Genomic DNA, 26,394 nt, shown 5'->3' with positions numbered 1-26,394 from the left:
GGAATGAAAGCTGGGCTTCAAATTCAACAAACATCGGATATATATATATATTTTTTTTTTTTGCTTGTATAGCAAATATGCAATGAGGCCCTCTGGAGTGAGTGTGGAAATATGTGACAGTTTCTGACTGAGGCCAAGTCGTTGAATCTTGTTTTAAATTTTTATTTATTTCATGTCATATGAAAGCAGGGAATCAAAGCTTCAAATTGCCATATTGGTTGTTCAGTTTGACCCACCATTTTTGGAGATATGGCTTATAGAGTGATGTCTTGCAGAGAAACAGCGAGTTGAGAAAACAGGCTTGAAAAGGTTCACTTCTGTGGACTCTAACATTACACCTAGCTACATGTTTAAGCATTTATTTCATATTTACATGTGAATTTCAGCTCTGGCATTTATTTCAGACATGCATAGTATGTGAAGAGTCAGCCTGTGCTATTACCTCATTTTGGATTGAAAAAAATAGATTTTCTCCTCTCTTGAACAGTTAGTCTTGCTGCCATGACTGTCTCTGTATGTAAAGAGTCGCATATAGTGGCCCTCTGGAGTGAGTGTGGAACTATAGTGGCACCTTGGAGTGAGTGTGGAACTATAGTGGCCCTCTGGAGTGAGTGTGGAACTATAGTTGCCCTCTGGAGTGAGTGTGGAACTATAGTGGCCCTCTGGAGTGAGTGTGGAACTATAGTGGCCCTCTGGAGTGAGTGTGGAACTTTAGTGGCCCTCTGGAGTGAGTGTGGAACTATAGTGGCCCTCTGGAGTGAGTGTGGAACTATAGTGGCCCTCTGGAGTGAGTGTGGAACTATAGTGGCCCCCTGGAGTGAGCGTGGAACTATAGTGGCCCCCTGGAGTGAGCGTGGAACTATAGTGGCCCCCTGGAGTGAGCGTGGAACTATAGTGGCCCCCTGGAGTGAGTGTGGAACTATAGTGGCCCTCTGGAGTGAGCGTGGAACTATAGTGGCCCTCTGGAGTGAGCGTGGAACTATAGTGGCCCTCTGGAGTGAGCGTGGAACTATAGTGGCCATCTGGAGTGAGCGTGGAACTATAGTGGCCATCTGGAGTGAGTGTGGAACTATAGTGGCCCTCTGGAGTGAGTGTGGAACTATAGTGGCCCTCTGGAGTGAGCGTGGAACTATAGTGGCCATCTGGAGTGAGTGTGGAACTATAGTTGCCCTCTGGAGTGAGTGTGGAACTATTGTGGCCCTCTGGAGTGAGCGTGGAACTATAGTGGCCATCTGGAGTGAGTGTGGAACTATAGTGGCCATCTGGAGTGAGTGTGGAACTATAGTGGCCCTCTGGAGTGAGCGTGGAACTATAGTGGCCCTCTGGAGTGAGCGTGGAACTATAGTGGCCCTCTGGAGTGAGCGTGGAACTATAGTGGCCATCTGGAGTGAGCGTGGAACTATAGTGGCCATCTGGAGTGAGTGTGGAACTATAGTGGCCCTCTGGAGTGAGTGTGGAACTATAGTGGCCCTCTGGAGTGAGCGTGGAACTATAGTGGCCATCTGGAGTGAGTGTGGAACTATAGTGGCCCTCTGGAGTGAGTGTGGAACTATTGTGGCCCTCTGGAGTGAGCGTGGAACTATAGTGGCCATCTGGAGTGAGTGTGGAACTATAGTGGCCATCTGGAGTGAGTGTGGAACTATAGTGGCACCTTGGAGTGAGTGTGGAACTATAGTGGCACCTTGGAGTGAGTGTGGAACTATAGTGGCACCTTGGAGTGAGTGTGGAACTATAGTGGCCCTCTGGAGTGAGTGTGGAACTATAGTTGCCCTCTGGAGTGAGTGTGGAACTATAGTGGCCCTCTGGAGTGAGTGTGGAACTATAGTGGCCCTCTGGAGTGAGTGTGGAACTATAGTGGCCCTCTGGAGTGAGTGTGGAACTATAGTGGCCCTCTGGAGTGAGTGTGGAACTATAGTGGCCCTCTGGAGTGAGTGTGGAACTATAGTGACCCTCTGGAGTGAGTGTGGAACTATAGTGGCCCCCTGGAGTGAGCGTGGAACTATAGTGGCCCCCTGGAGTGAGCGTGGAACTATAGTGGCCCCCTGGAGTGAGTGTGGAACTATAGTGGCCTTCTGGAGTGAGCGTGGAACTATAGTGGCCCTCTGGAGTGAGTGTGGAACTATAGTGGCCCTCTGGAGTGAGTGTGGAACTATAGTGGCCCTCTGGAGTGAGCGTGGAACTATAGTGGCCATCTGGAGTGAGCGTGGAACTATAGTGGCCATCTGGAGTGAGTGTGGAACTATAGTGGCCCTCTGGAGTGAGTGTGGAACTATAGTGGCCCTCTGGAGTGAGCGTGGAACTATAGTGGCCATCTGGAGTGAGTGTGGAACTATAGTGGCCCTCTGGAGTGAGTGTGGAACTATAGTGGCCCTCTGGAGTGAGCGTGGAACTATAGTGGCCATCTGGAGTGAGTGTGGAACTATAGTGGCCTTCTGGAGTGAGTGTGGGACTATAGTGGCCCTCTCCATCGTCAAAGTCGCCCACCCCCGTGCTTCACACAGTGACATGAAGGTGATTTTTTTCGAGCCACAATGAATTGGAACGCTCCAATCACGTGTGATCTGGCCTCCCAGTTGCCGTGACAACCAACCATGCTATGCTGTATAGCGCAGCGCGACAGAACAGGACTACTGTCTGTTCGCTCCTTCGCCTCTATCTCTGGGACGGGGGGGGGGGGGGGGGGGGAGAGAGAGAGAGAGAGAGAGAGAGAGAGAGAGAGAGAGAGAGAGAGAGAGAGACAGAGAGAGAGAGCATGATGGGGGGGCAGTCATCTGATCTGTGTGCATCTCACACATATATATAAACGCACTACTCTGTGCGTGTGTCCGTGCGTGTGTGCTTGTGCGTATGCGTGCGTGCGTGTTTCACACCAGAGGCATGACATTTAGAACCGAGGAAGATTCTACAAAATGTCTTCTAAAATCATGACAGTTTTCTGAAAAACCCTGTTTCTACTTCAGTGGTTCTCAAAACCCTGTTTCTATGTCAGTGGTTCTCAAAACCCTGTTTCTATGTCAGTGGTTCTCAAAACCCTGTTTCTATGTCAGTGGTTCTCAAAACCCTGTTTCTATGTCAGTGGTTCTCAAAACCCTGTTTCTATGTCAGTGGTTCTCAAAACCCTGTTTCTATGTCAGTGGTTCTCAAAACCCTATTTCTATGTCAGTGGTTCTCAAAACCCTGTTTCTATGTCAGTGGTTCTCAAAACCCTGTTTCTATGTCAGTGGTTCTCAAACCATTTCATGTCAAGGATCTGCGCCACATTTTCATGATTGTTTTCAAATAAACAGACCTATACAAGAGTGCCACGCTACGAGCTTGTATAGATCTGCTATTAAGTCATGACATAATGCTTAAAACACCAACAGGGGGTTCGATCCGTCCTGGATGTTAATCCACGTCAAACTGCTGCCCATTACCTCCGCGGCGATAATGGGGACAGCATTGATTGGGCGCGCGCTCTCTCGCCTCCCCCCCCCCCCCCCCCCTCACAGGGGCGAGAGCTCGCTCGTTCTCTTCGACCGCACAACGAGAGCGGCGGTGCATTTTTTTTTAAAGTATACGTCAGGAAACACCAACGGTCAGGTTAGGTCACGTTGACAAAGTTATGCACTTCTTTAACACATGACAGGAGAACAGGTGATATTAGCCCCCATTTTGGGGCGGGAACCCCTTTTGTTTTTTTATGTATTATGTTATACTTTTAGCTGTTGAAAAACAGCAGATCTACAAGCTCGTAGCGCGGCACTCGCGTCTGTTATTTTTTTGAAAAATCTTTGAATACATATTCTTTCAGAGCGAACGATTTTAACTCAAATCTTTGCTTCTGGGGGGGTCCCTGGAACAACATATTTTCAGATGGGGGGTCGGTGGCCAATTACATATAATTCTGGGGGTCCTTGACCTGAATATGTTCGAGAACCACTGATAGAGAAACAGGAGGGTTTTTCAGAAAACGGTCAGGATTTAGAAGACATTTTGTAGAATGGTCCTGTTCGGTAACTCACTTCCAGCCCAGTAGCAGCAAACTGCTGCTGGGTGCGATGTTTCTGACAGCTGGAAGGCAGTTGCTATGGTTACAGGTGTAATAATAAAGTACAAAAGGCAGGGTGTTGTTGTTCTAGAGAGTATCACAGAGGTCTGTTGTCAGAGTATCACAGAGGTCTGTTGTCAGAGTATTACAGAGGTCTGTTGTCAGAGTATTACAGAGGTCTGTTGTCAGAGTATTACAGAGGTCTGTTGTCAGAGTATTACAGAGGTCTGTTGTCAGAGTATCACAGAGGTCTGTTGTCAGAGTATCACAGAGGTCTGTTGTCAGAGTATTACAGAGGTCTGTTGTCAGAGTATCACAGAGGTCTGTTGTTAGAGTATCACAGAGGTCTGTTGTCAGAGTATTAATCACAGAGGTCTGTTGTCAGAGTATTACAGAGGTCTGTTGTCAGAGTATTACAGAGGTCTGTTGTCAGAGTATTACAGAGGTCTGTTGTCAGAGTATCACAGAGGTCTGTTGTCAGAGTATCACAGAGGTCTGTTGTCAGAGTATTACAGAGGTCTGTTGTCAGAGTATTACAGAGGTCTGTTGTCAGAGTATTACAGAGGTCTGTTGTCAGAGTATCACAGAGGTCTGTTGTCAGAGTACCACAGAGGTCTGTTGTCAGAGTACCACAGAGGTCTGTTGTCAGAGTATTACAGAGGTCTGTTGTCAGAGTATTACAGAGGTCTGTTGTCAGAGTATTACAGAGGTCTGTTGTCAGAGTATCACAGAGGTCTGTTGTCAGAGTATTACAGAGGTCTGTTGTCAGAGTATTACAGAGGTCTGTTGTCAGAGTATCACAGAGGTCTGTTGTCAGAGTATTACAGAGGTCTGTTGTCAGAGTATCACAGAGGTCTGTTGTCAGAGTAACACAGAGGTCTGTTGTCAGAGTATTACAGAGGTCTGTTGTCAGAGTAACACAGAGGTCTGTTGTCAGAGTATTACAGAGAGGTCTGTTGTCAGAGTATTACAGAGGTCTGTTGTCAGAGTAACACAGAGGTCTGTTGTCAGAGTATTACAGAGGTCTGTTGTCAGAGTATCACAGAGGTCTGTTGTCAGAGTATTACAGAGGTCTGTTGTCAGAGTATCACAGAGGTCTGTTGTCAGAGTATTACAGAGGTCTGTTGTCAGAGTATTACAGAGGTCTGTTGTCAGAGTATTACAGAGGTCTGTTGTCAGAGTATTACAGAGGTCTGTTGTCAGAGTATCACAGAGGTCTGTTCTGATGTGTCGGTGTCGAGTCGGTCGGTTGAACCAGAACCGCCACAAAAAAGGCCTCTGGCCGGGCTCTGGACCGGGGCCCCGCCCCCAGTGTCCATATATGGAGCTGGCCTGTTCTGACATCATTCTGACGTCTGCATCCTACTATAAATGTGCCACGTCTCTGTGTGCGTGTGTGTGTGTGTGTGTGTGTGTGTAAACACACACACATTAAGGTTAAGATGGAACGTTAAAAATGCACTTAAATCAGAGGATGTCCCGCTGGAGTGAGCATGCACCGCTGCACGCACACGCACACACACACACAGAGAGCACGCACACACACACAGAGCACGCACACACACGCACCGCTGCTTTCAACAACATTTAAACAGATATACATAATTAACAGGACTCTAAGAGATGCACTCTACTCAAAGCTAGCCTTAAGGCAGGCACACACACACACACACACACACACACACACACACACACACACACACACACACACACACACACACACACACACACACACACACACACACACACACACACACACACACACACACACACACACACACACACACACACACACACACACACACACACACACACTCTCTCTCTTTCAGCTCATTATCTGGCTTATTATCCAACCTAATTAACAGTGGATTGTGCCTTCTGCCTGCACTATTCATATGTTTAATTTGTAAGTTTAATGCCAATAGAAAAATCTGTGACATACACACTACATCTCATTCTCACACGGCAATCCTATAGTATTAGACACTCAGTCCTGATGGTGGCGGTAACGTCACCATTATGCCGATTTTGACAAAATAGAGCGAATCTGGCGATGTCTCTTCCGGTTTAAGGAACAATACCATCCGGTACGAGCTTTGGACTGTGCAGCACTATCAGATGTCCGGGATGCTAAGCGGTCATTGTTTATTTTAATGACTAAGTCAAATTAAGCTCTAATCAAGCCCAAAATATCACATTTTACGCAGCGATGCACATAATGATCGACCGTGCACACACGGATTTCGGCCGGTTTTAGGTAGATTACATCGGCCGTTAGCCAAACAAGCTAAAGGTTGCTACATTTTGTTATATTAAGCTCCCGATTACAGGGGATTAAACGATTACGTCAATTACGCCAGTGGCCGTAAAGGATTTATTGAGTCATTACGTCAATAAGGGGGTTAAGAACGACACTGTAAAAATACAGTGTTAATTTAGCCCAGTATGGTGTACTGTAGCTAGTGTAAAAAAGTACACCACTGTCAAAACCAATACAGGGTATGTGCATGACATCATCATCATCATACCAGGAAGTTATGCAGGAACTAAGTGGCAAAAAAACTACTTCCTGGCCTTGATTGAGAGCCCAGGCATTCAAACGGAAAAGTCCTGTCTGATTGCATTAAACGACATTAAACAATGTTAAAACTCACTTTGCCACATTCACTTCCTTCATACCCTCTATACTTCTAAGAGCCTAAGACTTCTAAGCATATTGTTATCGACCAATCCACAAGGACCACCTTGGGACAGTAATTTCTATCAAAAGTACAACATTGCCTCTGGGATGTAGTGGAGTAGAAGCAAATGTACAAATACCTCAAGATTGTACTATATTGTACAAAGTATTAAGTGGTAAAGATGTGGTTTGTCCTTGTATGGTGTTGTGAATCAATGCGTTATTTGGTCCATAATATTAGTTATATATGCAAATATATATAATATATGCACATCTATAGGTTTGATCTAAATTCACTCTGCAAAATGCTATAAGCTGCTCTACGGCAAACAACATGGTCTCATCTTCTCACAAACATACGTAAACTGTGCGCTTGCGTGCGTGCATGCGTGTGTGTGAGAGAGAGTGTGAGTGTGACTCACTGATGTATTTTTTGAGCCACTTTGCACACACACACTCACTCACAGTATATGTAGTCTATACTACCCCTGCACGCACACACCACTTCTGCAGATGTATACAGTACATGCAGTACAGTGCACAAAATATATGCACGCATGGCACGCACGTACAGTATGCACGCACGACACATCACCAGCAGATGATTGTGTTTTGGTCTCATGACGACCAACGGAGAGACACCGCGGTGACGAAGTGGAATGTGGAGGAGAGAGACAACGTAACGAACGCACCAGAAACACCAGAGATGATTCCATGGTGTTTTTTTGTTTTTTATTTTTTATTTTTATCCCACGATTTTGTAACCCAGTTTTCTTTTCACCCAGTGCCAATTATCTAATGTAATCCTGGGCGCTACACTTCCTCTGCCAACCTGGGGGGGGCAGCGGACTGACCTCATGCCTCATTCTATGCATGAGGAGTCCAAGCTGCTTCTTTTCACCTGACAGAGGGGAATTTCCCCGGCCGGACGTAGCGCGTGGAAGGGACACGTTATTCCGACCAGTTCCTTTCCCCTCCGTCAGGCGCCCCGGCTGGCCAGGGAGAGGTAGTTTTAGAGACCAGGATTACGGCATGTTTTTGTGAGGGTATCTACCCTAGGGGACATGGGGAGAACATGCAAACTCCACACAGAAAGGCCCTATCGCCAACCCCCGCCTCGGGTATGGGCACTGATGACACGGAGGAGGGAACACGCCGCCAGTGCCCACAGCGTCCCCAGCGGGAATCGAACCCAGGACCTTCTAGCTGTGAGGCGACAGCACTACCAACTGTGCCACCGTGATTCCAGGGTGTTTTAACACGGTTAATATACAGGTGTGATGGTTAATATACAGGTGTGACGGTACAATTGGGGAGTTTACCAGAGTTTGTTGGAAAGTTTAACGGGAGTTTCCTGTAATATACACGTCCGTATTCCATGCTTTTTCTTTGACGTATAGCGCGATCTGCAAACCTGGGGAGAGCCCCGAACTGAGCTCAGGCTTCTGTCTAAATGGGAGCGTGCCTGTGTGTGGAGAGGCGAGGCGTATGCACGCGCGCCTGTGGAAATAATGGAGGTCAGGCTGTTTTGCAGCCTGTGTGTGGCCTTCACGCAGTGACAACTATAGCTAACTGCATGAAGAGTCCATCCAGCACATTATGGGAGTCTCTCTCTCTCTCTCTCTCTCTCTGACCTCGATTGCACCCAAAAAACGATTGGGCGGTCTGTCTGTCTGTCTGTCTGTCTGTCTGTCTGTCTGTGGATATTTCAGTGCTCTGATTTGCCTGCAATGTTGTTTTCGTCGACTAAAACCAAGACGAAAATTGTTCGTCGACTATGCTATACTATGTTTTTCACTGACGAAAACTAAATGGAAACTAAATGAAAACTAAGCCATGATGACTAAAACTAAGACTAAATATATACAGTATACTGACAATTTCGTCATTTTACAATTAGTTGCATGCTGAAAATAGACGAACTACAAGCCCACAACGCGTCGTGAGCTTGTAGATCGGCTATTTTCATTACGACGGCATCAAGGCCCGCCAAAATACATTTTAGTCGACGAAATCTGTAGTTTTAGTTGACAGTCAGAGGCGATGATTGACGGGCAAAAATGCCTCAACAGTGACATCTGCTGGCAAGGCCAGATACACAGAAAATCTGAATTCAGGTTGTTTGTTTGGGTGTGATTGAGGTCATAAAAACTAAAAGAGAAACTTTTAGAATAAATAAATCAATGAAAATTAATGTCATGAAAAGTTTAAAGAGGCCAGCATCAAAGCCGTCAGCCTCAGAGAAGCACACTGTGCTCCACCGGTCCATCTGCGTCAGAACACACAGAGGGCTTAATTTAGACCCAGTATTTACATATTATGGTCTAAGGAGACACACATATTGTGCTCTAACATATTTTACCAAAACACTGCCTCACATTTCTAGTTAACATTACTCTAATAGACCCCCAGGTGTTTTGTATGGAGTTAACATTTCTCTAATAGACCCCCAGGTGTTCTGTATATGTCCATGGAGTTAACATTACTCTAATAGACCCCCAGGTGTTTTGTATGGAGTTAACATTACTCTAATAGACCCCCAGGTGTTCTGTATATGTCCATGGAGTTAACATTACTCTAATAGACCCCCAGGTGTTTTGTATGGAGTTAACATTACTCTAATAGACCCCCAGGTGTTTTGTATGGAGTTAACATTACTCTAATAGACCCCCAGGTGTTTTGTATGGAGTTAACATTACTCTAATAGACCCCCAGGTGTTTTGTATGTGTCTATGGAGTTAACATTGCTCTAATAGACCTATTAGACCCCCAGATGTTTTGTATGTGTCTATGGAGTTAACATTACTCTAATAGACCCCCAGGTGTTCTGTATGTGTCCATGGAGTTAACATTACTCTAATAGACCCCCAGGTGTGGTTAGAATATTGAAATATGTCTACGTTGCAGTCCCACGTTAGACGATGTAGCACCTGTTAAATCCAAGTATAACACAGCTGCATGCTGGGTAATCTCCCTGGCTGAGATTTCTAACAGATTGTGTAGGAGGGCTGAACGTGTAGAAAGACACAACTTGTGATTTACTGCAAACAAAAAGATCTGAATGAACTTAAAGGAGAATTCCATACTAAAAGGCTTTCTTACCTTTCTTTGTAGTTGTTACGTCCCCACCAAAGAGGTCCAGGTGTTTTTTTGTGCAAAAGCTCCTGATTGGCTATTTCCCCTACCATAAGCCCTCAATGAATTGCATTGAATTGAATGGGAATTGAATGGGGCTATGGGGTGTTGTGCTAATTCGCTTATTTCCATCGCTCAAAATTATAATTTCTTTGTATACATCCTCTCTTCATAATGTAAATAATATCCCAAGCGGCACACTTTACTACTTCTTTCGATGGAAATAGGTGAACTAGCATAACACCCCATAGCCCCATTCAATTCCCATTCAATCCAATGCAATTCATTGAGGGTTTATGGTAGGGAAAATAGCCAATAAGGAGTTTTTGCACAAAAAAAACACCTGGACCTCTTTGGTGGGGACGTAACGACTACAAAGAAAGGTAAGAAAGATAAGAAAGCATTCTAGCATGGAATTCTCCTTTAATGTTTGTTAGGAATGCAAGAGCCAAAGCTCTAAACATTCTTCAGACGTAATTCATGTAAAATATAGATGTTTTCATTCCATTGATATGCAAACTATAACAACCAAAACCTCTACAAACTTGTCCCATTTAGTCAAACCTTGGCTAACATGCTTTTCATTTCTTCGCACTTGAATAATTTAATGGCGTTTTAACGCGGCAGGGGGGGAAAAGGCGTCCAGCCGCCATTGAATTCCCCTCGCTGGGCGATGCGCGGCGTGGACAGATCAATGAGACATGCTGGCATGCGTGTGTGTGTGTGTGTGTGTGTGTGTGTGTGGACAGATCAATCAGACATGCAGGTATTCGTGTCCTCATTAAATTAACGCTGTTTGCTCAGCAGATCAATGCAGAGGTTACGACTCCGCCCACACAGAGGTTATGGCCCCCCCCCCCCCTAGACCCTCGAGGGAGGGGGGGGGGGGGGGGGGGGGGGGGGGTGGAGGAGGCGCTGCATGAGGGTTTATTGTCTTCATAAAACGTGCCAGGCCAGTTAGGTGGAAAAAGTACTCGCTCGTTTTACTTTAAACCATTTAGTTCGCTCTAAAAGAATATATATATATATATATATATATATACATATATATATATATATATATATATATATATATATATATATATTCAAAGATTTGTGTCACATTTTGTGTCATGATTTTTCAAAAATAGCAGACCTACAAGCTCTATGTTTTTCAATAGCTAAACTATAACATCATGCATGAAACACCAAAAGGGTTTCCCGCCCAGTATGGCTTCGAGGAGGACCAGGAAGATCATGGCTGACCCTGTACACCCAGGCCACGGTCCCTTTGCCCCAGGCTGACCCTGTACACCCAGGCCACGGTCCCTTTGCCCCAGGCTGACCCTGTACACCCAGGCCACAGTCCCTTTGCCCCAGGCTGACCCTGTACACCCAGGCCACGGTCCCTTTGCCCCAGGCTGACCCTGTACACCCAGGACACGGTCCCTTTGCCCCAGGCTGACCCTGTACACCCAGGCCACGGTCCCTTTGCCCCAGGCTGACCCTGTACACCCAGGCCACGGTCCCTTTGCCCCAGGCTGACCCTGTACACCCAGGCCACGGTCCCTTTGCCCCAGGCTGACCCTGTACACCCAGGCCACGGTCCCTTTGCCCCAGGCTGACCCTGTACACCCAGGCCACGGTCCCTTTGAACCAGGCTGACCCTGTACACCCAGGCCACGGTCCCTTTGCCCCAGGCTGACCCTGTACACCCAGGCCACGGTCCCTTTGCCCCAGGCTGACCCTGTACACCCAGGCCACGGTCCCTTTGCCCCAGGCTGACCCTGTACACCCAGGCCACGGTCCCTTTGCCCCTCTCCCCTCAGGCAGGAGGGTGCGTTCCCTAAAGGCTATGAAGGCCCGACACTCAAACAGCTTTTAACCCCACGGCCCATCCGGTGTCCCCCTGACCCCCCTTCTATCCTCCCTCCATCCCCACTCAGAGTGGAATGGACTTGACCTGAACACTTTAAATGTATTCCTTATTCATTGCATTGTGTTGTTTTTGCACCTGTCTTAATGTTGGAACTGCACTCTGCTGTCCCACCAAAACACATTCTAGGGTTTACGATTATGGAAGTATGACCGATATCCGATCTACGATTATTTGCAGGGTCAGAGTACAAGCTAGGAGAGTACAAGCTAGGAGAGTACAAGATAGGAGTTTGTCCGTCTCCACCGCACGACCCCACCGCACGACCGACCCACCGCACGGCCCCAGCGGATAATTGAAGCGTCAAATAGGGCTTAACCCATTCTGACCTGAGATCAGATTCATACGAGGTTTCCACTGGACACACACTGGTCTGATTAACCCATTCTGACCTGAGATCAGATTCTAAAAAATATCAGTCGTTCTTTGATTTTTCAAAAATAGCAGACCTACAAGCTCGTATCTGCTATTTTTCAATAGCTAAAGCATAACATGATGCTAACACCAAAATGGGTTCCCGTTCAGAATGGCTTAAAGTGATTAAACCCTTCAATTCAAGGGCAGCGCCGTCGGTCGTCTTCTCCTCACAGAGACACCGATATGATCCCGACACGAACCACAGCCTCATCTTCAGGTCACCGACTACCTTATAACAGGCTTATCTTTTAATGTAACCACCACCTACACTGTGTGCGTGCGTGCGTGCGTGCGACAAAGTGAGTTTAACGTCGTTCAATGCAATCAGTCAGGACTTTTCTGTGTGGATGTATGGGCTGCCAAGGCCAGAAAGTAGATTTCTTTGTCACTCAGTAGCTTAGAGGTATATATTAATAGAGACGGCACCGGATTTCTCCTCCCATCCACTTGCATCAAGTTAGATTTCTCCTCCCATCCACTTGCATTAAGTTGCTCAAAAGCACATGAGGCGATTTCAGTCCTCCTTTACATTAGAGTAGTCCTGTTAGGTTGTGTTTACATTAGAGTTGTAGTCTTGTTAGGTTGCGTTTACATTAGAGTTGTAGTCCTGTTAGGTTGTGTTTACATTTGCGCTGTGGCAGCACTTCAATATATCATAAGTCTCGCGTTGATCCCGCCTCTAGCGCCGCCTCATACAGCCGCATACAAACATACATGGTGCATCATCTCTGCCTGAGAGTTCCCAGACTCTCCCTGCTGGCAGAATGCAAATGTTGTCCAGCAGGGGGAGTGGTTTCACCAGGCTACGTTCCCGCTTAACTTCCGGGTATAATTATGTCCTGTAGTAAAAGTATTGGAAATTGGATATACTTGAGAAAAGTACAAATAGCCTATAAAAACTAAGCACAAAGTACTTACGTAAATGTACTCGTTTGCTGTCCAGCACTGTAGGTTTAGGTTACACCTTCAGTTAGTTATGTAAGGTGAGCTCAATCACCTGGATAAATACAATGTGGCTGGAGGACACACACACACACACACACACACACACACACACACACACACACACACACACACACACACACACACACACACACACACACACACACACACACACACACACACACACACACACACACACACACACACACACACACACACACACACACACACACACACACACACACACACACACACACACACACACACACACACACACACACACACACACACACACACACACACACACACACACACACACACACACGGGGGGTATACAGCCTTTGTACAGAGTATTATCAAGTGTGTGTGTGTGTGTGTGTGTGTGTGTGTGTGTGTGTGTGTGCGTGTGTGCGCGCATCATGACGTAAAATAGGCACTATGCCTATTTGCTCAGACACTATGACGTGAAATTCTACATTCATTGTCAATGTTTGTGTAAGACGAAAATCTACAAATCTACTATACTCAAAAATACAAAAGAAAGACAAGAGAAAGTATAAACTATCTAAAGTAAGCATCAAAGGTAAATTTATGGATATAGTAATGAATATGTATAAAAACGTTAAATCGTGTGTTTTTGTTAATGGCATGAAATCAGATTTCTTTGTAAGTTTAGCTGGAGTAAGACAGGGGGGAAATCCGTCGCCATTACTGTTCTCACTGTTTATCAATGACCTGGAGGATTACCTTATTAACAATAAATGGTAAATGGTAAATGGTGCATTTATATAGCGCCTTTATCCAAGGCGCTTTACATAGATTGTGCATTACATTCACCCATTCACACACACATTCATACACCGATGGCGGCGGAAACCATGCAAGGCACCAACTAGCACATCGGGAGCAATTAGGGGTTCAGTGTCTTGCTCAAGGACACTTTGACAGTAACTCTGGGGGAGCCCGGGTTCGAACTGGCAACCTTGCGGTTACCATCCAGGCACTCTACCCCTGAGCCACCGCCGCCCCAATGTCTGCCAGTCTATTAATTATGACGACCCACTTATCGATAGCTATTTCCAGCTTTTGGTATTATTATACGCGGAAATACAAAGGAGGGATTGCAGAAGGCAATAGACCTGATGTGTGGTTTTTGTGAAAAATGGAAATTGAAAATCAATAGTGATAAAACAAAGGTCACAGTCTTTGGATGTAGAAAAGCTGATATCAGCAAACTAAAATGTGTCTGTAATGGAGTCAACCTAGAGCTTGTCCATAGTTTCAAATACCTTGGAGTTATTATGAACTATAATGGATCATTTAAGATTGCTATCGAAGAACTACACAAGCAGGCCTCACGTGCCATGTACTCCCTCCTTAGTAAATGTAGATCGTTTGATTTACCAGTAAATGTTGCACTGGATCTCTTCGACAAATTGGTCTCACCAGTCATGCTGTACACATGTGAAATCTATGTGAAAAACTAGAAAAACTAGAAAAATTACATCTGAAATTTCTCAAGTATATCCTAAAAGTTAAAACAACTACCTGTAGTAATATGGTGTATGGTGAGCTGGGGAGGTACCCAATTTGTATCGCTGTTAAAAAGAGACTTATCGGGTACTGGGCCCGGTTGATCGAAGGAAAAGAGAGTAAACTGAGTCGAATAATGTACGACTGTCTGCTTAACCTGTTCAACACAGGTGCCCATGTGTCACCTTGGGTTGCACAGGTGAAGAAAATACTGGATGACTGTGGTATGTCTTACATTTGGTTGGCCCAGAAATGTAATAACATTGACTGGTTGAAGCAAACTGTTGAACAAAGGTTGAAAGACCAGTTTTTGCAAAAGTGGCAAAGTGAACTCAATAGTATGACATCATGTGACATCTATGTTGAATACAAACAAGAGTTCAAACTAGAAAAATATCTTCTATGTGAAAACCGTAAGTATAGACAGGCTATTTGCAACCTTAGGCTAAACAACACAAGAATCCCAAAGGTCATCGGTAGATATAAAGGATTGGAAAGAAATCAGAGGATTCGTAACCTATGTAAGGAAGCCAGAATTGGAGACGAGTATCATGTTTTGTTGGAATGTAAGAATACTGACATTATGGATTTCAGGCAAAAATACCTGCCACTTTATTTCTTTACCTACCCTTCTATGTTTAAACTAATTGCATTAATAAAATCTGAAAAACAAAAAGTAATTTATAAATTGGGTGCTTTTCTGAAAAATGTTCTCCCACTGTATAAATAGGGAAAGCCTTACGATATGTCTATGTATATCGTGTAATCTGTAATGTATTGTATACTTTCGATTGTATACTTTTATGAATCTGTGCTCCAAACCATGTGATCATGGTCGTGAGTTAAATAAATGATGATGATGATGAAAGCCTACTACATCAACAGTAATCAACATACTGGTCAAACATTGGCCAAACTGTCAAATAATATGAGGCATTGTTCAAATATGAGTATTTTGGGGAGTCCCCAGTTCAAATATGAGTATTTTGGAGAGTCCCCAGTTCAAATATGAGTATTTTGGAGAGTTCCCAGTTCAAATATGAGTATCTTGGAGTCCCCAGTTCAAATATGAGTATTTTGGGGAGTCCCCAGTTCAAATATGAGTATTTTGGAGAGTTCCCAGTTCAAATATGAGTATCTTGGAGTCCCCAGTTCAAATATGAGTATTTTGGGGAGTCCCCAGTTCAAATATGAGTATTTTGGGGAGTCCCCAGTTCAAATATGAGTATTTTGGGGAGTCCCCAGTTCAAATATGAGTATCTTGGAGTCCCCAGTTCAAATATGAGTATCTTGGGGAGTCCCCAGTTCAAATATGATGTTTCTTTAGAAATCACGGCCTGCAGAAGGTACTGTATGTTGAGAAGCCGTGCAGCAGAATATAAACACAAAAATATTATCCGTAGCGTCTGAATGACGAGGCATAAAGGACACTTGGGACAGACCGCACAGTGAAACCCAAGCCATGCGGGCCTCATCGCGTTACCCTGGGCCTGGGGAGCTGAGCTACATGCTGGACTCCGTAAGGCACAGAGGAACAAACAGAGAATAATGAACAGAACCCGAGTGTCACTTCTAAAGAAGTGCACTTTTTTTTCCTGCGAAAAGGGAATGATTCTTCTCTCTTCTCTCTCTCTCCGTGTCCACACGCTCAGCTTTCGCCAGAGCGAGCGAACGCAGCAGTGTGACAGACTGACGGACGGACGGATGGATGGATGTCGGTTGGCAGCAGCCAGGGCCAGGAAACACTATACTGTACACACATGACATAAGTGACGTACAGTACAGACAGTGGTACTGTATACTGGCAAAGGCACATCCTCATTACCACTATGGCTGATGTATAGTGTATAGTATATTCTCTCTGGAATGTGACACATTGCAAGAGACCATTCCACAACAGTTCCTAGTGAACAGTGGCGTGCACAGACAGTTAGAGGGGGCAGGTGCTCAAGTGAAAAAAGGGCACCTTGTGCAGAGCGTGGAACCGGCCGGCTGCCTTAATAGTGTGCCCTTTTTTTTCAAAAGGGCACATTTTGTCCACATTTGCTCTAGCACCCCCTAGTGTCTATCTGTGCACGCCACTGCTAGTGAGTCATTTCAGTTAAAGAGGGGTGCGAGATTATACGTTTGACTTATTCTACCTTAGATTTATTTTTGTTAATTAGTTGCCTTTATTTCTTCTTGCTATATTTCAAACTATTTATTTTAATAGTTTTTTCTTTGTGATGCGAAATGCAAGGAATTGTTTCCGTTTTATTGGCATATGACAATCAATCAGAATGCATAACCTCCCTGCATGCTTGGTGAAGATGTGCACCAACCGGTGGTCCCCGAGGGGGGTCGGGGGGTCGGGGGGTCCAGGTGGTCCCCGAGGGGGGTCGGGGGGTCCAGGTGGTCCCCGAGGGGGGTCGGGGGGTCGGGGGGTCCAGGTGGTCCCCGAGGGGGGTCGGGGGGTCGGGGGGTCGGGGGGTCCAGGTGGTCCCCGAGGGGGGTCGGGGGGTCGGGGGGTCCAGGTGGTCCCCAGCTGAATGATGGAGAGTCGGTAACCAAATGGACCCTTTTATAGATCTTTAACAGTCTCTTGAGAGAGCGTAAGTAACATAAAACCAAATGGAATAAAGTAAAGGGTCCATTTGGTTTTGGTTTCTCTCCTAAGAGCTAAATTATTACTTCACTTGCAAGACCTCTACACATCAATCAACGTTTCCCTGTTGTCTCTCCTAATGGTACCAACATCAATACAGCATGGATGGAACTGTGGACAAACAAATTCAAATGCGTCTGAGAGGCTAAATGTCATCAAATGGTGGTCCGTGGCTCAAATGGGTCTGAGAGGCTAAATGTCATCAAACGGTGGTCCGTGGCTCAAATGTGTCTGAGAGGCTAAATGTCATCAAATGGTGGTCCGTGGCTCAAATGGGTCTGAGAGGCTAAATGTCATCAAAAGGTGGTTCCGTGGCTCAAATGGGTCCGAGAGGCTAAATGTCATCACATGGTGGTTCCGTGGCTCAAATGGGTCTGAGAGGCTAAATGTCATCAAATGGTGGTCCGTGGCTCAAATGGGTCTGAGAGGCTAAATGTCATCAAATGGTGATCCGTGGCTCAAATGGGTCTGAGAGGCTAAATGTCATCAAATGGTGGTCCATGGCTCAAATGGGTCTGAGAGGCTAAATGTCATCAAATGGTGGTCCGTGGCTCAAATGGGTCTGAGAGGCTAAATGTCATCACATGGTGGTTCCGTGGCTCAAATGGGTCTGAGAGGCTAAATGTTATCAAATGGTGGTCCGTGGCTCAGATGGGTCTGAAAGGCTAAATGTCATCAAATGGTGGTCCGTGGCTCAAATGGGTCTGAGAGGCTAAATGTTATCAAATGGTGGTCCGTGGCTCAAATGTGTCTGAGAGGCTAAATGTCATCAAATGGTGGTCCGTGGCTCAAATGGGTCTGAGAGGCTAAATGTCATCAAACGGTGGTCCGTGGCTCAAATGGGTCTGAGAGGCTAAATGTCATCAAATGGTGGTCAAATGCTGAATAAATGACAGGCCTTGATATGATAAATGTTGAAAATCACTGCGATATAAACGATAATATAACGATTATGGTCCCATCCCTACGATGGTTCTCCAGACATGGACCATCAATTCACAATTTAGGCCATTTATTTATCAGACTTTAAACCAGAGTGATTTACAGTAAGCAGGAACAGGATGTATCATATACATAAAAAGTGATCAAGAATCATACGTAAGCTAAGAACGCAACAGTGGAATATCTATATAATGAAACTATGCATGCATACTACTGTATATAGTCTACATAAAATCTATCTATCTATCTATCTATCAAAGTGACATAAATTGAGCCTTTGCATACGTCTGTAAGGTCGTCTGGGCTATGGGAAAGTGCTACATCACACTCACAGCACAACAGGAAAGACCCCTGGATGGAGTCGACACAAGAATGCTACGAATGGCACTAGGTGTCACATGGACGGACCAATCAGAATGGCTGGCGAAGAGCATAGTGAAGACTAGTGGCAATGTCTAGTGGACTCCGGGCAACAGCTCAGCTTTAATGATCTTAAATCCCTTTATTTTAGATTGTTTTTTTTGTAATAGTACAACATAAACATTACAGAGACTTTAGTTGTCACTGTGCAATACTTTAAAACAGTTGTCTTGTTGCACACATGACCTAAAATCGCTGATATTTGCGCCGCCTCTCGTTGAAAACAATGTATTTCCAACTCCAGCTTGTCCCTCTCCATCCAGGCTGCATGAACAGCTCTCAGTTTTCTGACCCCTCAATGTCCTCCTAACTGTCTTACTCTATGGCTCTGGCAGCAGCAACTAGCTCTCCAGACTACTATAAGCACCGTGTCTCTCCTCTCCAGACTACTATAAGCACCGTGTCTCTCCTCTCCAGACTACTATAACCACCGTGTCTCTCCTCTCCAGACTACTATAAGCACCGTGTCTCTCCTCTCCAGACTACTATAACCACCGTGTCTCTCCTCTCCAGACTACTATAACCACCGTGTCTCTCCTCTCCAGACTACTATAACCACCGTGTCTCTCCTCTCCAGACTACTATAACCACCGTGTCTCTCCTCTCCAGACTACTATAAGCACCGTGTCTCTCCTCTCCAGACTACTATAAGCACCGTGTCTCTCCTCTCCAGACTACTATAACCACCGTGTCTCTCCTCTCCAGACTACTATAACCACCGTGTCTCTCCAGACTACTATAACCACCGTGTCTCTCCTCTCCAGACTACTATAACCACCGTGTCTCTCCTCTCCAGACTACTATAACCACCGTGTCTCTCCAGACTACTATAACCACCGTGTCTCTCCTCTCCAGACTACTATAACCACCGTGTCTCTCCTCTCCAGACTACTATAACCACCGTGTCTCTCCTCTCCAGAGAAATCCTTATGCTTTCGTTCTTCTATGTGCTATAAAGGAGAAGGAAGTCCGTGTTACAGAACTGGTGATTTAACAAAACAAAAATAACTCAAGGTACAAATGTGATCAGCCAGGGTTCTAATTCTGTACCAACGGTCCGTAGTAAACAACCAAAAATATGATCTCTCTTCCTCTGAATAGAGCGACCGCTTCCCTCCAACACCAGGACAGAAAGTAAAACACAAGCAAACCCATAACACTCCTCGCCGGGAAGCTCAGCCCGCCAACACCCAATAGCTCGCCAGCGCCATCTAGCGATGGTTCGGCACAGGCCATCTATAGAGTCCTATTCATAGAAGACCGAGCCCGCCTCTCGGGACAGACGGAAAACAGTATAATGGCGGAGGAGGAGGTGGTCTCCGGGTACTCACCGTCCTTGCGGTGGTAGGTGATCTCCACGCGGCGCTCGTCGGACCCCAGGAGGGCGGAGGCCACCTGGGCCACAGCGTGGCGGCTGGTGAAGGCCCCGTGCAGGAAGTCGCAGGTGCACGGCCGCTGCATGACGTCGGGCCGCGAGAAGCCCGTCATCTCGCAGAAGCCGTCGTTGCAGTAGATGATGGCGCAGTTCTGCACGCGGGCGTTGGCGATGAGGAACTTCTTGTCTGGGGGGGGGGGGGGGGGGAGGAAAAGCGTTGGTAAGTGGAGAGGTGGATGTTTGTCAGCATGGCGAATATTTTGTTTGTGAGCACACAAACAGTGTCCTGGAAATAAGTGGTTCCCAAACTTTTTCATGTCAAGGACCCCCACATTGACACCAATTAGCGAGACATTCCAGGGACCCCCATAAGAGAAGGTTTTGACGGCTCTAGCGGTGATCCTCAACCAGTTTAATTTCAAGGACCCCCCCAGTTTGACATGCATTAGTCTACGGACCCCCATTTAATGGCATTTCTACTTCTGAGACCCCCAATTTATATTGTAAAATCCATGTTAATTTAACTCTGAGAGTGTACGCGAGAGTGCAAACGGTTCCATTCGTCCACTTGGTTCCACACTATAATTTAGCTGGGGACCCCCTGGAACTATCTCAGGGACCACTGGGGGTCCCCGGACCCCTCTTTGGTGAACAGTGGACGTCGCACAGAGTTCACCTCGGAGCAAATACCGGTACTGCAAAATAATCACACCTGTGTGAAGTGAGCGGCGCTCTCATCATCATAATATCATACACATCATCTCATTCTGGGCCAATCACACTTTCCGCCTTTTTTTTTTCACCCTCGATAATATACACTTTGCTCAGCCAATCAAATCGTCGCTATGATTTGCTCAGTCAATCAAATCCTTGCTATAACGGGGTACACACGAACACACACCGCTGGGCACATAGGAGGGGCCACAGCGTCCCTCAAAACACAAATGACGTTTGCTGAACAGCATTTATGGATTCATATCCAATCAGTTGTGTGTCTGACTGATGCCACTTGCAGTCACTGTATAGTATTTTGTTTTAAATATATTTTATGTTTTACAAACATGCAGAATCCATGAACTTCAATCTAGAAGAACGGATACAAAAAGCCATTTCCTGTCTGCAGCCGTTCAGAGCGTCTGGCTGAGCGTGGCCAAATTAAACTTCATGCCAGCTAGCCCAGCACCGATCTATGATTTATGATAATGATACAATGGCTCCACACACATTAACATTTAAGGGTTGTAAATGATGCCTGGCAAACATGCAGTATAAACACTGTTGTACGGTAAAACACTGTTGTACGGTAAAACACTGTTGTAAGGTAAAACACTGTTGTAAGGTAAAACACTGTTGTAAGGTAAAACACTGTTGTAAGGTAAAACACTGTTGTAAGGTAAAACACTGTTGTAAGGTAAAACACTGTTGTAAGGTAAAACACTGTTGTACGGTAAAACACTGTTGTAAGGTAAAACACTGTTGTAAGGTGTTGATGATGTAGGCCTACTGTTATTTGTACTTTTTATGTTCAAGATAAATAAATCCTGCATGGAATGTGTTTGATAAGCAAACAACAATATGCTTCGCAGTCCGACTGCCACACATAAGAGTAGAACTTCGGAGTGACAGTTGTGTGTGTGTGTTGCTGCACATTGTGCACAGCAGACAGATTGATTGATTGAAAATTAAATATGTATTAACAGTTTGCAGAATTGACCTTGATGACCTCACCCTGGAGTTTTGCAACCTGTCACTAATGAACAACAAACAGCCTGAAATATGGTCTCTGTCCAACATCATTCCAGTGCCTAAAGCTGGGGACCTCTCAAAGCCAGACAACTACCGAGGCATCAGCCTGACTTGTATCACTGCAAACAGAATGATACTAAACAGGATACAGGATACAGCATGCCATCGACCCTCTCCTGAGAGAGAACCAAAATGGCTTCAGAGAGGGGAGAACTACCGTAGCACAGATCTTGGCACTGAGGAGAATGATTGAGGAGGTGAAGAAGGATAACTTGACGGCTGTACTCTGCTTCATCGACTTCAAAAAGGCGTTTGACTCGATTCACAGAGGCACAATGGTGAAGATCCTTAAGGCCTATGGTGTCCCCCCCAACTTGCTCCGGGCAATAGAGTCCATGTATGCAAGAACAAGGGCCAAGGTGGTGACCCCAGATGGTAACAGCGAGGAGTTTGATATCCGGGCCAGGGTAATGCAGGGGGATACCCTAGCCCCTTTCCTCTTCATCATAGTCCTGGACTATGCACTCAGGAAAGCCATCAGTGGACGAGAGCAGGATCTTGGCTTCACGCTAACACCAAGGAGGTCAAGACGACATCCCAAGGTAGTCCTGACAGATCTGGACTATGCGGATGACATCGGCCTGCTCTCCGACAGCGTGAAACAAGCTCAGGAACTCCTGAACAGAGTGGAGCTGGAGTGTGCCAAAGTTGGCCTTAGGCTAAATGCCAAGAAAACTGAGGTTATCACCTACAACATCTCACCGGAACATCCACCTCTCACAACAACAGGAGGCACGGTGCTGAAGGACTTCAAGTACCTGGGCTCATGGGTCAACTCAACCGAGCAAGATCTGAAAGTGAGGAAGGCACTTGCATGGAGGGCCCTGAATGGCATGACCAGTGTATGGAACTCCAATCTCCCCCGACAAATCAAACTCAGCTTCTTCTACGCAACAGTGGAGTCTGTTCTCCTATACGGCAGTGAATGCTGGACCCTGAAGCCAACCCTGCAGAAGTCCCTTGACGGGTGCTACACCAGAATGCTGCATGCAGTACTTAACATCAGCATGACCGTACATGTCACTAACAAGACTCTGTATGAGGGATTACCAAGGGTGAGCCAGAAAATAGCAGCCAGGAGAATGAGACTAGCAGGACACTGACAAAGGCATCAAGAACTGCCAGCCAGCAAACTGGTGCTCTGGGAACCAACACACGGACACCGGTCACGAGGACGCCCCACGCTAACATACGTGGATGTACTCAAGAGCGATGCAGGAGTGCAAAGTACCAACGAACTGGCCGGATGTATGGAGAACCGGGATGACTGGAAACGACGATGTAGGGCTCGTCTGAGGACGACCTAGAGAGAGAATTACAGTACAATTAAAGCACAACTCAATACAAAGACTGTTAACTGTGAGAGGAGGGTCCACCTTGTGGAGGTGAATGGAACACTGCCCCCCCCCCCCCCCCCCCCTCCAAGTGAGCTGTGGCGTTCCACAAGGAAGCATACTAGGGCCTTTAAATGTAAACGACATGACTTCAGCTTGTGACTGCAACTTGTTCCTGTTCGCAGATGACTCTGGCACTTAGTCTCGGACAGGAACAAACTGCAGGTTGAAAAGGCCCTCAGCTCTGAACTCGGTAGAATCTGCACCTGGCTCGCTGATAACAAACTATCTTTACACTTGGGAAAAACTGAATCCATTCTCTTTGGATCTAATAGTAATCTCAGCAAGGCAAATGGCTTCTTGGTTAGAGTGGGTGACAATATTATCACACGAAAAGATGAAATTACCTACCTAGGTTCCATCCTGGAGGCTAATCTTTCTGGTGATAAAATGGCCACCAACATACTAAAAAAAGTCAACCAAAGAACAAGATTCCTTTACAGGATCTCCTCACTGGTCAACAAGAACACCTTGAAGACCTTAACAGGAGCCCTCGTACAAGGTTTCTTTGACTATGCATGCACCTCCTGGTACCACAGCACCTCAAAGGCCCTTAAAACAAGGCTCCAGACCTCCCAAAACAAACTGGTCAGGCTCCTACTTGACCTCACCCCCCGAACCCACCTTACCCCTGCCCACTTTGACAGGCTGGAATGGCTTAGGGTCGACGACAGAGTACAGCATCTTGTAATGGGTCTGGTCCACAAGATTCGATACACCACCAAGATACCCATGTACCTGTCTAGATACTTCCTTAATGTTAACGAAGTCCACACCCACAACACACGAGGAAGTGCAGGGTACCATACATGTGCAACCCAGATTTGGCACAAACAAGAGACTAAATAATTTTCGCTCCTATGCCACCAAAATGTGGAACGCCCTAACAACAGTCATTAAGACATGTGAATCCCTTGACTCCGCAAAGGGATGGCTGCAATTCGAAACTGGCCCCCGTAAAATCTGAATCCCAGCCCCCCACCCCCCTCCTTTTTCCCCTCACTGTAGTGTATATGTTTATTTGTACGTATCTAAATGTTTTGATGAATTGAACAAGGTGGACCCTCTTGTAAACAAGTGTAATGCTTAATTGGGTCGTCCACTCTGCACAGTTAACAGTCTTTGTATTGAGTTTGTGCTTGAAATAGCCTATACTGTAATTCTGCAAACTGTTAATAAATATTTAAATCAATCAAAATGTTCAATTCATCAAAACATTTAGAGACGTACAAATAGACACTTATATAGAACAGAACAGGATCAGATCCATCCATGTATGCAATTGCAGCGCTGAATGCAAACCCAACACAAGAGCAAGCACCGTGCATGGAAGCCCCGGCGCTGCGCCGCACCGCGCGGGGCATCACGGAACCAAACGGTTGAACGGTACACAGCCTCGTAAATTCATATATAATCATAATAATACTCACTTTGTCCTTCGAATTTCCGTATGATTATTCCCAGAAAGGTGTTCTGTGGCGCCACGTGACCCCTTCGGACAGGCATGGTTGGTTTGGTTCAAACAAATTAAACCCCCCGAAAAAAAAAAAAAAAAAAAAAAAATGCTTCTTAATAATTCTTCTGTCCGTCCGGATGAAGAAAGCGGAGCTCGTATATATGAAGTGAGAGAGAGAGCGAGAGAGAGAGGTTCCCTTGTTGTTGTTGGTGTTCCTTTGTCCCTGTAGCAGTCAGTCACTCCTCGGTGCGTTGGATCCTCACACCGGACAACACTCTCACTGATCAGCGGTAATTTCTGTCAACTTCCAGGCATCTCACACTATATACAGCCTCCCCGGCGCTGATCCGCCAGCACCACGCCGACCGTCCGTGCGGTCCAGACCAGAGACCTCCCTCACCTCACCGGGGGGAGAATGAAGAGTTGAAGACGACGAGGAGTCGCAGTTTAAACATGTTTTCTTTTTACAAACAGCGATGAGGTGACGCCGCAGCCGCTGCCACTACCATGCTCCTCGAAAGCGCCAGTGTGTGTGTGTGTGTGTGTGTGAAAGAGAGAGAGAGAGGCGCGATAGGTTACCATTTGTGATGATGGTGAGGGAAACACTGGTGCTCTCTCTCTGAAGCCAGCGGCTGTGTAGGAGAGAGAGAGAGAGAGAGAGAGAGAGAGAGAGGTGACGCGAGGGCATAAACAAGTGTATATCGCGTTGTTTGTTATGTCGTGAACGTGAAGGCGTGAATGGAAAACCCGCGGCGACCATTAGGGTAGAATGGGCGGATTTAAATGTCATTTGATTGCTGTGAATTTCCATCCGTGCCTCCTCAGCCTCGCCTATAGACGAAGGTTTGCATAAAATGTGACAGAGTTATAAAATGCATAGCTATAAAATGCACTAACACACGTTCACACCACACACAGAGAGAGAGAGAGAAGGGGAACTGTCTGTGGTCCTGAAATATTCCTCTCAAACTTATGTGAAGGCCAGTCTAACCATTTATTAGACACGATTATATTATAAAAAGAAAAAGAATGTCTTCTAAACCCCCCCCCCCCCCCTTTTTAAATAATAAAATCTACAAGTTCGTAGTGTGCAGCACTTGGTGATGTGCTACGAGCTTGTAGATCTGCTATTTTTTCAATAGCTAAAGTATAACATAATGCTATAGAAACACCAAGTGGTTCCCGTCCTCTGTGTGTGTGTGTGTGTGTGTGTGTGTGTGTGTGTGTGTGTGTGTGTGTGTGTGTGTGTGTGTGTGTGTGTGTGTGTGTGTGTGACTGTGTGTGTGTGTGTGTGTGTGTGTGTGTGTGTGTTTCAGATGTCACATGGCTAGACCAGATATTGTGGTTGTTGATGAGGACAGTAGAGAAGTGATCATTGTGGAAGTGGCATTTGACCACAGTCTGGAAGAGGCATTCCTTACCAAGGTGCTTAAGTACCAGCGTCTTAAGGATGCTATTATAACGCTTGGCTACAGGTGTAAACTATACTTGTGTTCATATTTGGAAGCCTCGGTAATATCCATAAATCAGTCGTGAGGGGCCTGCAGAATGCAGGCATGCCCAAGGCATCTGCAAAATTATGTTCAGTGTCTGCAATATTTGGCAGTCGCCATATATGGAGAAGGCGATGCTTTCTGTACCCGTGATCTGTATCCTGAAGCATGTAGAGTTTTCCAAGTTTGTGCATCCACTATCGTCTGCTGTG

The 26,394-nt window shown here is 45.9% G+C and overlaps 1 protein-coding gene across 1 annotated transcript in view; it reads right to left on the bottom strand.

Annotated features, from left to right (window-relative positions):
* LOC310854002 (voltage-gated inwardly rectifying potassium channel KCNH7-like) overlaps positions 1-24,739 on the bottom strand; it is a gene marked incomplete at both ends in the record, with an annotated part of 138,835 nt that extends 114,096 nt beyond the window's left edge. The window contains 2 exons of the mRNA XM_083758476.1: positions 19,990-20,220; positions 24,664-24,739. Of these exons, the coding sequence (XP_083614602.1) occupies positions 19,990-20,220; positions 24,664-24,739 (307 nt within the window). The remainder of the gene's footprint in view (positions 1-19,989; positions 20,221-24,663) is intronic.
* Between the last annotated feature and the right edge of the window lie 1,655 nt (positions 24,740-26,394).

The sequence above is a fragment of the Protomyctophum parallelum genome, assembly GCF_964188405.1.
Source record: "Protomyctophum parallelum genome assembly, chromosome: 23".
Lineage (NCBI taxonomy): Eukaryota > Metazoa > Chordata > Actinopteri > Myctophiformes > Myctophidae > Protomyctophum > Protomyctophum parallelum.
The sequence above is the reverse complement of the archived record's forward strand: the minus strand, read 5'-3'. Positions and strand labels throughout refer to the sequence as shown.